Raw genomic sequence first — 14,429 nt, 5'->3', positions numbered from 1 at the left:
ATAAAACAATCATTTACAACGCAACAATGGAATGATGCGTTTAAATCTCCATCCCTTTATTCCAAGTGTGTTAAACACCTTGTGAACGCCAGCAAATTAATATATCAATGGTATTTAACCCCACATAAACTACAAAAAAATATATGGGACATCTAACAAATGTTGGAGAATCTGCGGTGGTCATGCCCAGTTATACAAACTCTATGGAAATCAGTGGTGGTCATGATCCAAAAGATCACTAAAATCAAAATTCTGCTGACCCCAGCCTTAGTGCTATTGGGTATAATGGACCCAAGGTTAATATTACAATGTAACAAAGCTCAATTGTATTCTTTATTTGCAACCAGAATGGCAATTGCAAGGAAATGGAAGTCTCAAGATATTCCATTCCAATACAGTCAATTATTTATGAATTAAACCGAGCGGCAACTTGTGAATGCTCATTTGCTCGTACTCAGGGGACAATCTCCAAGATAGCAAGTTACTGGCAATGTATGCATGTATGTAATGACCTATGATACTAACATATATGTAACTACTTAACCATACAATTATGGATTCTTATAAATAAGTGCTTATCTCCCAGAGTTAAGTTTTTTTTTTTTTCTTTGCTTGTTTATTTATTATAACTTTGTTTATTGTAATTATCTAAATTAACTGAAAATTAATAAAGAATTAAAAAAAAAAAATGAACAGAACTGTCAGTATATAATTTGCCCTTCTATAACAGTGTGTGTGAATATTTCATAATATTTGCACATTGGCATGGGAATGTTTGTCATTTCTTGACAGAGCTCATTATTTGAGGTGAAGGAAATGCATAGGAATTATTCCATACCTCCCAAAATTCCAGATGCAAAAACTGGCACATTTTAGGCCATATCTCTTATCTACCCTGGTATAAGGTTGCCACCTTTTTTCCTCTAGCAGTTTGTGGGTTTGGGTAAATGGGTGGTGAAAATGGGAGCTGTAGAGACAGGTCTGTAATTAAAAGGGTTAATCTGGCTCAGTGGTGTAACTATAGAAGAAGCAAAACCCACGGTGGGAGTCAGGGTCCGGGGGGGGGGGCCCAGATCGCTGAGTCTGCTTCCTCTAAAGTTAAGTGGAAATCTCCCCTCCATAGGCGCTCTCCTAATTGAGAGCTGGCAGAGAACGATGAAAGTCGGCAGTCAGATGGACGGGCAGATAGTAGGGGTAGAGGTGGCTGTGCGCACCAGGCCCCGATTTGGGGTGTGCATATTTACGTCACTGATTGGGCAGTGGAGATGGGAAGGGAAGGATATATAGGGTATTAAAAAAATTAATGGCAAATATATTGACAGTAAATTTATTACTGTAGCCCCACCCGGCCAGGTGGCAACCCTTTCCTGGCCACACCCAGTTATGCTAGCTATACCCTTAACACAAACTTCTTTTTATGAACTCCTTGCCCCTTCTGAGTCTGCAAGAAGAGGGTAACCCACTGAAATACTGTATGGAAGGATAATATGGCCATCCAACCTAAGCTTATACTGCAAAGATTATTTTGGTAGTAGTCTGATATTGCATAACAATTACCCTTTCTTGTTGATGAAATCGTACATGTTGAAAATCTTAATACCTCTACCTTCCCTTTGCAACCTAAACCAGAGGGGGCAAAAAACATCCAGTTGTAGTTTTGACCCTTTTGCTTCAAGGGAAAATATTTCCCTGGCTCTTGAGAAGGGACACGTAAGTGAACTTTTCAAACAGGACATGTTTTTAAGTAAAGTAGGGTTCATCTGAGAGATTCTTCATTAAAATTTACTAGGATTCTATCCGCTGCTTAATTTGAGTAAGTAAAATTTTGTGTCTTGTCAGTAGAATGGCAGCTGTCAACAAATGCATGGAAGGTGACACTTTACTGATATGACACCTGCCCATATCTTTTTAAAGTCATAAAAAAGGCACCCCCTTCCTTTATTTTATGTGCCCAAAGCAGGGGTTGGAGTAGGCACAGGTGGGCAGTAGTCTAAGGTAGTAGAGGCTTCAGAGGAAGTTGTGGGGATGGGGCCATACAACCAAGGATTAGTTATAGGAGTGCAAGATCCAAAGTGTTGTCTCTAGTTGTGTGAGATTGTGAAGGCTATTCAGTTAGCAGTTTTGAGCTTCAGCCTTGAGAATAGGGGATTGTTGTTATTATTATTATTTGTGTGTCTCACCAGCAGACTTATACCAGCATATTGAGTGTGTAGACTATGTGTAGAGGTGAGCTCCTTTGGTGTTTGGAGGATTTGGGTACTCTGAAGCTAAAATAACTGCACGCCCTGTTAATAATCATTTCTCTGTAGATTGTTATTAAATGAGTGGATATGAAATCTATGGGGACACTTCGCAAATAAATGAAACACTGGTAACAGAACTTGGGAGGTTAGTTGTGTGAGACCCTGTGTTATACTGTGCAGGCCGTGACTGTGTGTCTAATGTAATTCATGTTTTATCAGGGTGCCTGCACTTTCCTGTTATAAGAAATGGAAATGTTTGATTTAGACGACTCATTATCGGATATAGAGATTTTAGCATAAACCTTCAGGTTTCATTGCACGTAATTGGGAGTATTGGAAAAGTTGGGATGCACAAGATAATAAATACAATTGCTGATTCAAGAATTAAATGTTATATTTTCGAGTGAATTACTTGCAGTGTAAACAGTGTAATTTAGAAATAAAAAAAATCCTAAATATCATGACAGAATCCCTTTAAGCTGCTGCTGAACTGAAGCTCCCAGCGTGCCTATGATTAATAACGGAGCAGTAGAAGGATGTATGGCAGCTCTTGCAACATCTCAATAGAGATGTGGAATGGAAACCAAATTGTTGTGTGTTCTCTACTCTTCTATTGTCCCTTGTACAATCACTACATTGGTGTAAATTATTGTAAATGATTATTGTAAATGTCATTGTTACAAACATAGATTCTAACAAATATAATGTCCTGGTTTTGTAGCCAACTTCATGACTTCTGGCGGCTGGATTACTGGGAGGATGACTTGCGCCGGAGAAGGCGTTTTGTTCGCAATGCATTTGGATCTACGCATTCCGAGGCTCAACTGAAATCTGCTATTGAATATGGTGAGTTTCTTTTCCTCCGTAAGTCCACATGTGGCTTCTAAGCACTGGAATTCTCACTAAGCACCACTTAGATGTAGTTAAGCACAGGTATCAGGTGAGCTTGATAACGGCAGCTATTTCTTTAATGCTCTAATTCACATTTCAGCAAGCAGATGTTTATCCCGCTCCCCTCCCTCTCTCCAAAGTTTGGCCTCATGGAGTGCATAGGAAACTTTAAGATGACCCTTTTCTGTTTAAGTACGTCCTTTACACCGATGCTATTTCTATTCCTCTTGGTAATACTAATGAGTTGAATAATTTATGAGCTTGTCATGTGAAAAGGATTTGGTGCAGTTTGATGTACTTTCAACGTCTGCTGTTGGAATGCAATTACTAACCAAGCTAGAAGTAGTGAGGTTTCTATTTTACCTTCATTATTTCTCATGTATATATATGTGTGTGTGCATATGTATATACATTTAGTATATATATGTTTCTGACTCTTTGTTCGGTGTTTAAAGAATAATGATTCAACTGCAGATTATTATTATTATTACTACAGTTTATTTTGAGAGAGAATGCTTTTGGGCATACAGATGTACTACTTCCTATAAATATCACACTCACAGCTGGTACCTCTCATTGAATATTCATTACACTGAGCCCGGTACTGAAAGTACTTTACCATTACTGTTCTTATGGTTTATGAGTTGCACTTATTTCAGCTGTATATATTAAAAGTATTAATCATAGGAAGGGAATCCAGTGGCACATCACTGTTGGGTGCCCAGTATCTGATGGAGATTCTGGAACTCACTTATTGAAATATCTGAACTCATCTCGTTTCCCCCCAGTTTTGCAAATCAGTTTTAAACTGGCACCGCAGTATTGGGGTGGACTTCTATAACCAGGGACTCATCACCCTTTTCGTTTTTCTTTAAAGCAATGATTTTTTATAAATTAATGTATATTGGAAAGTTGCTTAGAATTATGTTTTCTTTTATTAGGCAATTTTTTATTTTGGGGTTGACTTGCCCTTTAAGCCTACATTATTATGTATTTGTAAAGCACCAATATATTCCACAACACTGTGCAATAAATGGGTTTATACACTGCACATACATATTCTGGAATGATCCTCTTTCTTCAGGTTCCTATAACCTGAGGGCCATTTGGTAAATTGCACTCCATAGGTGCTAAAACGATTACCTTTCTTTATTCTGTATTCCGAGAATCACTCCTTGTGTCCATGTGATTAATGGACATTGAACCCATAATGTACAGTATATTAAAGAAAACTATACCCCCCAAACAATGTAGGTCTCTATAAATAGATATTGCATAAAATAGCTCATGTGTAAAACCCTTCTTCATGCAAATAAACCATTTTTATAATAATATTCTTTTATAGTAGTATGTGCCATTGGGTAATCATAAATAGAAAATTGCCATTTTACAAAAATAAGGGCCGCCCCCTGGGATCGTAGGATTCACTGTACTCACAAACATACCAACAAACCATACATGTTAGGTCACATGAGCCAATTAACAGACAGAGTTGTGTCTTTTGCTTCCACACTTCCTCCTGTTACAGTTAGAATTGTAGTATTTCTGGTCAGGTGATCTCTGAGGCAGCACACAGACAATCACAAAATGGTGGTTCAAGACAAGAGATGTAAAAGGGCAGTATTTACTTAAATATATATTCCAGTTTGGTGAGATTCTTTAATATGCCACTTAATATGATGTTCTGTTGCTTAAGTGTTCATTTTGGGGGTATAGTTTTCCTTTAAGAATATTGGAAGCATCTGGGTAATTATGTAGCTGGAGAAAGGATCCAAAATGATTACACTCATCAAAGAATTCAGAGACACAAAAACATCATTATTTCAATAGAGTATGCATTATGCCTTTCATCACATGTTAAAACTGCATGATTCTATATATCACAGCTCATGAGACTTGGTGCTAAGGTCTTAAATCAGGGATTTGTACACTTTTCCCAGGCCCAGATTTGTGCAAAGGCCACAAAGGCCTGGACCTATGGCAACAGGATTTTAGGGGTGGCATGCTGCCTAGCCGCATCCTAATTTTTTCAGAAGCACTGGGGACTCTCAGGAGATTTAACAGCTCATGAAATCGCCTGCACACCTAATCTTCAGTGCTCCGGTGGAGCATGCACTTGCTAGGGCTAGGGGCCGGCGCGAGGAGCAGTTACAGGATGTTCTTGAATAGGGGAACCTGATTCAGAAATCAGGGCCTTCTATTTCCTACCATCTCAAGTGAAATAGACCCGCAGCATGGTCCCTGTATAATATGCCAGAGAGCACCTTGGGGTACAGTGAGTTTTTTTGTCCCTCTTTAAAGGGGCAAAGCCAAATGTAGGGAGATTTTGCCCTTCTTCCCCGGTCTACCATCATTCTGCTATGTTCTCCTGAATTTTAAGCATTCTCTCGATTTTTTTTTGTGCAATTTCTCTTTAATTTCTCTTTAAATACTGGGAACAAGGAGCATACATGTTCAGGATATAATATGGAGTGTGTACACATGCGTGTGTAGAATCAGCACCTTCAGAAGAGCATGCGTCTGATGTCACTTCTGGTTCTCGGAAACATTTTCAGCTACATGCGCTGCGTCTCCCCCTAATGTTCTTTTCAGTGAAGTTGACCGCTCTGTCAACTATAAAGTCTTGCAAGAGTGCAGTGGGGTTCATTTGGAGGCAGCACAAAAAGATCTAAGTATTAAGATCTGGAAAGGGAATAAGTAAACCTCTATTTCTCTCCTTAACTGTTTTTGGTTGGTACGTTGTTTGAGAGGCAAAATTCCTGTGGGAAAATCCATACTAGTTGTGATATGAGTATCTTAATAGACATATGCCGAATAAATTAACAGCACAAACGGGAACTCAAAACCCCAAAATCTGTCCATTTTTTATTGTTTTAAAGTGGCAACAAATAAGAGCTTGATTTTATTTCATTGTTGCTCTCTGTAATCCAGGCACTATGAAAAGGCAGAGCATCTTGGCATTTACCAAGTTTAGAGGAAAAAAAACCACAGCTTCGCCATCTTCTCACGAGCTAAATTGTCAGATAACATTTTGTGAATAAACTGAAATAAAATATTAATGCCTGAATCCGAAGTCAGCCATCTCCTGTGTGTCAGTGATTTAAGCCATCAGCTTAAGTAAGTGTGATGGTGTATTTCAGTAGAGAGCAAGGCAGCTTCAGCTAGCAAAAACACCGAGCTAGAATGACAAAGTTAATCAGTTATTTGGTTGGCAGTAAAGAGGTAAAGCAAAGACTCCCGCTGACAGCACTTCTGCAGTGTGGATGTGTGCCTGCTTAGCACGTTATGACCTTGAAGAGAGAAATACTTCTCCAACAGCTAGTCTAGACCTAAATCAGTATTGATGGTGTGTGGTGGCAACTGTACTGAAACGATACCAGAGAAATGAAATTTGGTCTGCAGGGAGCCTCTGCCATGTACATCAGTCTAAGGCACTACTCTGCCCACAGCTTTACTTAGAAAGCACAAGGCTCAGAGTGCACGGAGCTTCCAATAAACTGATGTCACAAGTGCGTTTTCCCCGGCTTGTTCTACCTCCTGAATAATGATGTTTGGTCTACAGAAAATGCTTCCACTTACTTTGTCACTTTCTCTCCATTTAGTATTTATTGGGTATATAGTGTTTGCTTAGCACACTCTTCACAATAAAAAAATACTCCTTTCATTATCTTATCTCTTTGGTGAAAGCCTCAGCGGAATGTTGTTAGCAATTGCCATAAATTTCCACTTTCCGCGTCCTTTCTGTTTTCTTACTGGTTTTGAGACGTTTCCTTACCTGTTTTTGAGACGAGTGTCTGCTCTGCGTTCCAAAGCAAGGGTGTATTTTTTTAATAGCAGTTTCTCGAGTAAAAACAGAGACTCACTTCAGATGTAATCTTGTCGGAGAAATGATTTATTGCTGACATTTTCCTTTTCCATACAGCTGCCCTTGTACTCTTTGGAAAGGTGTTGAGTTTAAAGTGCCTGAGATATCTATACAGTGTATAATCTCTTTGCATCTCTGCGTTACACTTGCCCCCAGACACAATCGGCCAGCTGTATACACTGTCCATCCTAATGTACGATTCTTGCCCTTTATCTTCTCCAGAAATCCATATCTGGATGCACATAATTATTTACTTCTCCGATACCAAGCTTAGTCCTTAGTTCCAGGGACACGCTGCTCCTCACACATTTATGTTTAGTCAATCACAGCCAGGGAAGTGGTAGAAAAGTTAAATATACTTAGGACCAGATAAACACTACATTGAAGGGGTTTGTTAAAAAAAAATTGTTTGTTTGTGTTTCCTAGTACTGTTTCCAATGGGAACACAATGCATGCATTTCTTGCACATACAAGTATGGGATCTGTTATTCAGAATGCTTGGGACCTAGGGTTTTCCAGATAAGGGATCTCCATACCTCTCCTATTAAAAATCATTTAAACATTAATTAAACCCAGTAGGATGGTTTTGCCTCCATAGGGATTAATTATATATTATTTGTGATCAAGTACAAGGAGTTGTTTCATTATTACAGAGAAAAAGGAAATCATTTTTAAAAATTAAAATTATTTGATTAAAATAGAGTCTATTGGAGATGACCTTCTTGCAAATCAGAGATTTCTGTAAAATGGGTTTCCAGATAACAGAACCCATACTTGTATATGCTGTCTTCTGCTTGCAGATCAGTGTCGAACTGGACCACCATTATGCTGGGAAAACTCTTGGTGGGCATAGATGGCAGTGGGTGTATGTCTAGATCATGGCCATTCCCAATTTCTACATGAACAAAGGGAAGAAATGGATGGAAAGATAGATGATAATATGTAAGGATGAATTATAAAGAGAATAGTGAGTGAGAAGAAACGGAAAAATAGTAAATTGAGCCTGTGGTCAAAGGTATCCTGGCAGGCTCCTGGCACCACAGTCCAACACTGCTGCAGATCTACATTATCTGCACACGTAGACTGTTGGATAGGAAATCCAGTTATTACAGTTTAATTAAAAGCCTTGGTCAGGAGATAGAGTATATGTTATAATAATGTAAGTGCATGGACTCTATTCTGTATCCCCATACACGTCACATAATGTCTCCTGCCCACAGGCATATGTTTTCTGTCCTATGGTTACAGGAACCTACATTATTATCTACACATATACTGTATACAGTAGACTCAGACACCTACATTATGACTACATGTACTTTATCCAGTTGCTATAAACACCTATATAACTATATAATCTTCCCTGCGCCTAAAGGCACTTACATAACCTGCATGATTTCTATGAACATATGTACGCTCTCCCATTTCTTCATCTACCTGCACCTATTGTATATCAATGATCATAGTCTCTTTGCATCAGGAGTGAATAAATACACAGTTTCACTTTTCCATGGCCAGAGGCACGTTACATCCATGGTCATGAGCTTTTTCATTAGCCACATCTCCAGCAGGGCATCTCCCTCTCGGCACACCATTTAATCACATTGGATCAAGGTGCACCATTTATACGACTCTTGGAGATCAGTCGCTTTACCTTTTTTTATAAGTCGTTTTTTCCAATAATACGTTGCCTTCTAATAGAGTTATAGAATAGCTGAACACAAGAATACTGCTGACATTGAAAATTCTTAAATTGGGGATTTGAAGGTAAAAAAAAAAAACCTGCTGCTGAACCCACTTGTGAAAATGCTTTATGTGACTTAGAAAATGAGTAAACTCTATTAGCCGCCCTGTCAATATAAAGAGTTGCACTTCATTTCCCGTGCTTTCCGTAATAACCTTTCGATGTGTTAAACCATGGCAAGTCACATAATCAAACTATATTGTCAGTGCTTCCAAGCTGTGCAAGCATGAAATGGAAAATTTGCTAATATTGATCCATTTCTCTTCCTTCAGTGTGTCCTTGATGCAGCTTCCCCCCCCCCCAATCCTACCCAGCGATAGTTCATCTTGGTCCTCCAACCTTATCATTCATTAATTCATTAATGCAGAAGATTCAGAACATTCTTTTCTATTTTATTTTACTCCTAATAGTTTATTGCTTTTTTTTATGGTATTATGGATCTCTCTCTTGTCCTTTACCAACCAGACCACTGCTAAAGTCATTGGCCAAAGAATCCAGGTAGTGTGTGCAGGGATTTTTGAATCTTTTGTAAATGCAGTGGCTTGTTGTATCAGAAGGTTCTTTCTGCATCTCGATCAATAGTCACTCCTACTTAGGACTGTAATATTTCCATCAGCTTCAGTATTTCTATTTTCAAGATATATGGTGTTCGATAGTACTCAGTATTTCTATAGGCTAGAAGCTAATAATAATGGGATTGAAAGAGTGGCTTCCAAGAAAGACCACTGGGCATTGATCTTCCTCTGGTATACTCTGGGTAAGGCCTGGTGTAAATACCTTTTTAGTAAGAGGATTCATTGTTCTCTTATAACTTACTTTTTGGAGATTCATACATTTTTAACACAACTTTTTTGGGGGTTTCTTCTGGGTTGTTCCACAAGATGATGCTATATGATTTGCTCACATATCTCATTGGTCCATCAGCTGCAGTGATGTACTGGGTGACAAAAAGTCAACCTGCTCCCAAACCTAATCTGCCCTCCCCAGTCCCCAAACTAGAACCCTACAAACTGACAGACATCACCAAAGGAGGCAGAGTAAGGAGAAGCGGAAACACTTACTGTATATGAATAGCAATGGCTTGAAGGAGGAAGTAGGGGCATAAAAACAGGTGAGCCCACAACCTGCCAAGAACATGTGTTTGCTGTTCTAACCCACCCGACCCATGGATGTCATGCTGGCCCACGCATCTCTAATCACCAGTACCCATTTCAACACATACTTCTGGATGAGCCAGTGCTCATAAGAGCAGGACAAAATAATATTATTGTTAGTATTGGTATTGTTAGTATTATTATGGTTATTATTATTGTTATTATTATTATTGTTATTAATATTATTATTATTATTAATAACGTATTTATAAATCATGGTGCTGTCAACTCTAAATTGGGTGCACCGTATGATATGAGATCAATATGAGACAATGAACTTTTGTCTTTCATTTTTCATCTCATTTTCCACCTCCACTGAGTGCAGGAATAAATACCCCATGTATATACATATTTTACTAGACGTTTCCAAAAACGTGTCCCTAGTCCTTGGGACTACAAATATTGCTGAAGTGTACATTTTGGTAGGCGTTTAGTCCTTTGGTTATTTGAATATGAGATTATTTTTCTGCAGTACAAATCACATTGGATTGAGGTGCATAATTTACAAGTAACTGAAACTAGTAATCTGTGGTACCTATTTGTACTACTGAACAAAGTACTTCCGGAAATGGGAGGTCCCTTATTTTAATCGGGGGGGCTGATTGTGGTCAACATTTGCAAACCAAAGCCATATTGCCCTTTCTTTGCTCCCTTTGCTAATTCAGATCTAAGTTTGACTTTGTCTACCCCGTAGCCCGTTCTTCTCATGTAGTGATAGAATTATGTTTTAAGCTCTTGTTTTCAGTAACTAAAGGTTACACAGTGAGAGGAGACATTAACAGCTTATATTTTTGACACAAGATCATTGAAATGCTTCTGTTTCAAAAAAATTGCTGCTATCCAAGCCATTTTAGATTCCAGCTCCCAGAATAACCCTGGGAACCTGATGCTGATTCTAGGAGCTTCAGTTCACTAACATAATAAAAGCGGCAGATCGAAGTCCCTGGTGAAAACGGCAAGAAAAATATATTTTGATCCGGGAGCGATTATTACATTTTTGGCTGTGCCGTATGTCTGTCTATACCCTAACATACAGTGTACATAAAAGTGCAAGCCACTACCTAGCAGAAGAATATCCCCAGCACTGAAGTGGTTATTTGAAAGAGGAACATTAGGATTTCCTGTTGAGTGAGTTTAGGTAACACAAGGACAAGGTTAACTTTCCCCTCTGCCAGGTTTTGCTGAAGATGAAAGCCAGCTCCCTGCACAAATTACCTTATCTGCCATTCAGCCTGGCACTGCAAAAAAGCCCAATCGCATTCCGGCACAATTAGCTTCCCTTTGTAACATTGTGGCATGGTGCTTTTTAGTGGCATGTTTACATATGCAATTATGCAATTATACCTTTCCAGCAAATGCATGCTCGTTTATATAATTAGAGTGGATGGGATTTTATTGTTGTATTTAAAACTAGCAATTACCCTAGCGATGCTCATTGCATGTTCTTTCTGCAAAGCGATTGGCTCCCCAAACACTCTGCCTAATCTCTAAAGCCGATTCCAGACTTCAACTTGAAATTCCACAAATGTGAAGAAATTGGGCGTCTTTTCAAGATTATAAAATATTTTTTTTTTTACATTGGGGATACAGCAGAAACCTAAATTGACCTACGTGTGAACTAGTCTGCACTACTGAATAACATTATTTGTAAAGCGATGAATATAGCACTCGGCGCAGTCTCTGTCTCGATTATTTTTTTGCTGGTTTTTTTTTTTACTTCTTCCCATCTGCCGCCAGAGCTCCAAGGGCTGAAATTATGTGGTGATTAAGTTGCAAAGCCGGTCAAATTATCCCATGTCTGTTCTCTGATTGAAATTGTTTCCTTGAGTTGTGGTGTATCCTGGTTTCTCTTTTTAGAAGAAACTCCATGCGCCATATTGAGAACTAATGGAGATGGATGACTTGCGGATAATTTTCAAAGACAAAAAGTGGCCTTGTTACCAGGCAAGGAGAAGTCTGTTAGGTCACTGCAATTTTCTGCAGTCCCATTAGTATTAATATCGCTGAAATGAGTTATAGATCTGCTGTTATGAGAGAGGCCCTAAAGCATATGCAAAAATAAAGTGCCAGATTCCAAACTGTATGAAGTCAACAGTAAATGTGTTTTGCATTTTTTTTCTGATTTAGAGGCCTTTTGACTTTTTAATTATCGTTACTTATTTATTATCTGTTATTTATAAAATAGCACAGGCACACATGCAGGACTCTACAGAGATTACAGAAAACTGCCCCAGTGGAGCTTACAGTCTAAAGTCCCTATGACATTTACTCACAATAGGGTCAGTTTTATCAGGGGTGGTTCACCCTAAAGTTAACTTTTAGTATGTTATAGAATGGCCAGTTATAAGCAACCTTTCAATTGGTCTTCATTTCTTTCTCATAGTTTTTAAATTATTTGCTTTCTTCTTTTTCCACCTTTCAAATTGGGGGGGGTCACTGACCCCATCTAAAACCAAATGCTCTTTAAGGCTACAAATGTATTGTTATTGCTACTTTTGATTACTCCTCTTTCTATTCAGGTCCCTCCTATTCATGTTCCAGTCTCTTATTCAAATGAATACACTGTTGCTAGGCTAATTAGGGCCATAGCAACCAGATTGCTGAAATGACAAACTGAAATGACAAACTAGAGAGCTGCTGAATGCAAAACGAAATAACTCAAAAACCACAAATAATATAAAATTAAAACTAATTGCATATTGCCTCAGAATATCACTGTCTACATCATACTAAAAGTTAACTCAAAGGTGAGCAACCCCTTGAAGTCTAATGTCAGCCATGCCTATTAAAGCCTTATATTATAATATTAATTAAAGCACCCACGATGCGCCCATATTATATTAAACTGCCTACGTGGTTTTGAATGGCCATGTTAGGCACAATATATTTTGCAGGTAACTGAAGCTGATCTAAATTTATATCTATAAACGGCCTTTATTCTTCGAGAGCAAGGAGTTAATGTGTAATGGGCCCTGTGCTTAGCATTGGCCTGCTTGCATAATAAACCAGCAAAGTCCTCTTTCCAGTCAGCTTTTGATTTGTTGAGTGTTAAAGCAGTGTTGTGGGAGGACAGTATTTTACAAGCCATGTAATGAGACCGCCCTTGGGAGACCTCACTCCTCCTGTGCTTGTTATATTGATTAATGTGCCTTTAATTCATAAGAGGTCCTCTAGCCCGACCATTCATTTAGATAAATGTGTGTTCCATACCTCCACAAAATACGTGTGACCTAGTTCTGTGTGAGATCCGTGCTAAAATCAATTTCCCTGCATCTGAGCGAAGCTAATGCATAAACCCCACACTGCCAGGCAAGAAAGTCATTGTGAATACAGACATATTTATTAACATATAAAATAAAAATACACTTATGTTAGAGCCCCCAAAGTACCTGTATTTTATTTTTATACTGATGGTAAAGATGCTGTTATGATTGTTTATTCTTGAATGCCTTCTTTTGCTTGGTACTGTTGGGTATCCATGTCGAAACGGAGTACCTGGGGCCCACCAAACACATAAGGTTTTTAGCCGATATCAGTTGGTTTAGCATTTATTTGGGCACGGAAGACATTATCTATATTGCAACTGTTAAAGGAGAACTAAAGCCTAAAATTGAATAACTGTAAATGATATACTTTATATACAGTGTATTAAAGGGTTTGTTCAAGTCAGTGACCCCCATTTGAAAGCTTTGAAAGTCAGAAGGACAAGGCAAATAACTCAAAAACTATATATATAAAAAAAGAAGACCAATTGAAATGTTGCTGATATAGGCCATTCTATAACATAATAAACGTTAATCTGAAGGTGAACCACCCCTTTGATATCTGTGGCATCTAGCATGATTTTTACCAGCCAGGCCAATAAAATACCAGTCAGATGCCAACCCTATGAGTAGTCCAATTCTTTAAGCTTCACTGTTTGGATTTTAGGATTTACATCTCAAAAAAGGCTTTAACTAAAGCGTTGGCAATCTGTAAGCACCCAGTGTATGTCTGCAGCAACAGATTGGTCTGAAAGTTGCCTGGTTTAGATTATTAGAATAAAAGAAAACGGTCATTTCAGGACTGGTGGGTGATTGCATGGTGGTATATGTGCTCTGATGAGATGCCCTACTGATAACTGATACCTGATACCTGATACTGATAACCAGTGTTTGTTTTTGTGTGTACCAAAGGCACAGAGGAAGATGTGATGAAGTCAAAGAAGACTTTCCGAAGTCAGCCTGCCGTTAATCAGAATGCAGAAACCGAGCTAATGCTGGAAGGGGACGACGATGCCGTTAGTCTGCTGCAAGAGAAAGAAATAGACAACCTGGCAGGTAGCCCATATTATATTATTCCCTTTTAAATACCGCTCCGAGTATAGTCAAACTATGTCTATATGGTGGCTCTGTTGTGACCCACAAATAGGTGGAAGTTTTCCACAATGTTACACACACACCAGCTTTAGTGGCATTGCTTATACAACTATACAGATATGGGATCTGTTATCCAGAAACACTTTATCCAGAAAGGTCTGAATTACACAAAGG

General features: G+C 38.6%; 1 protein-coding gene across 4 annotated transcripts in view; it reads left to right on the top strand.

The window, feature by feature from the left end:
• Window positions 1-14,429, top strand: part of LOC108707564 (neurobeachin) — a 390,963-nt gene that overhangs the window by 259,281 nt on the left and 117,253 nt on the right. For all 4 annotated transcript variants that reach the window (XM_041582642.1, XM_041582644.1, XM_041582643.1 and 1 more), the window contains 2 exons: window positions 2,965-3,089; window positions 14,073-14,216. In XM_041582642.1, the coding sequence (XP_041438576.1) occupies window positions 2,965-3,089; window positions 14,073-14,216 (269 nt within the window). The remainder of the gene's footprint in view (window positions 1-2,964; window positions 3,090-14,072; window positions 14,217-14,429) is intronic.

Source organism: Xenopus laevis, chromosome 2L, assembly GCF_017654675.1.
Source record: "Xenopus laevis strain J_2021 chromosome 2L, Xenopus_laevis_v10.1, whole genome shotgun sequence".
Classification (NCBI taxonomy): domain Eukaryota; kingdom Metazoa; phylum Chordata; class Amphibia; order Anura; family Pipidae; genus Xenopus; species Xenopus laevis.
This window is presented reverse-complemented; position numbering and strand designations above follow the sequence as displayed.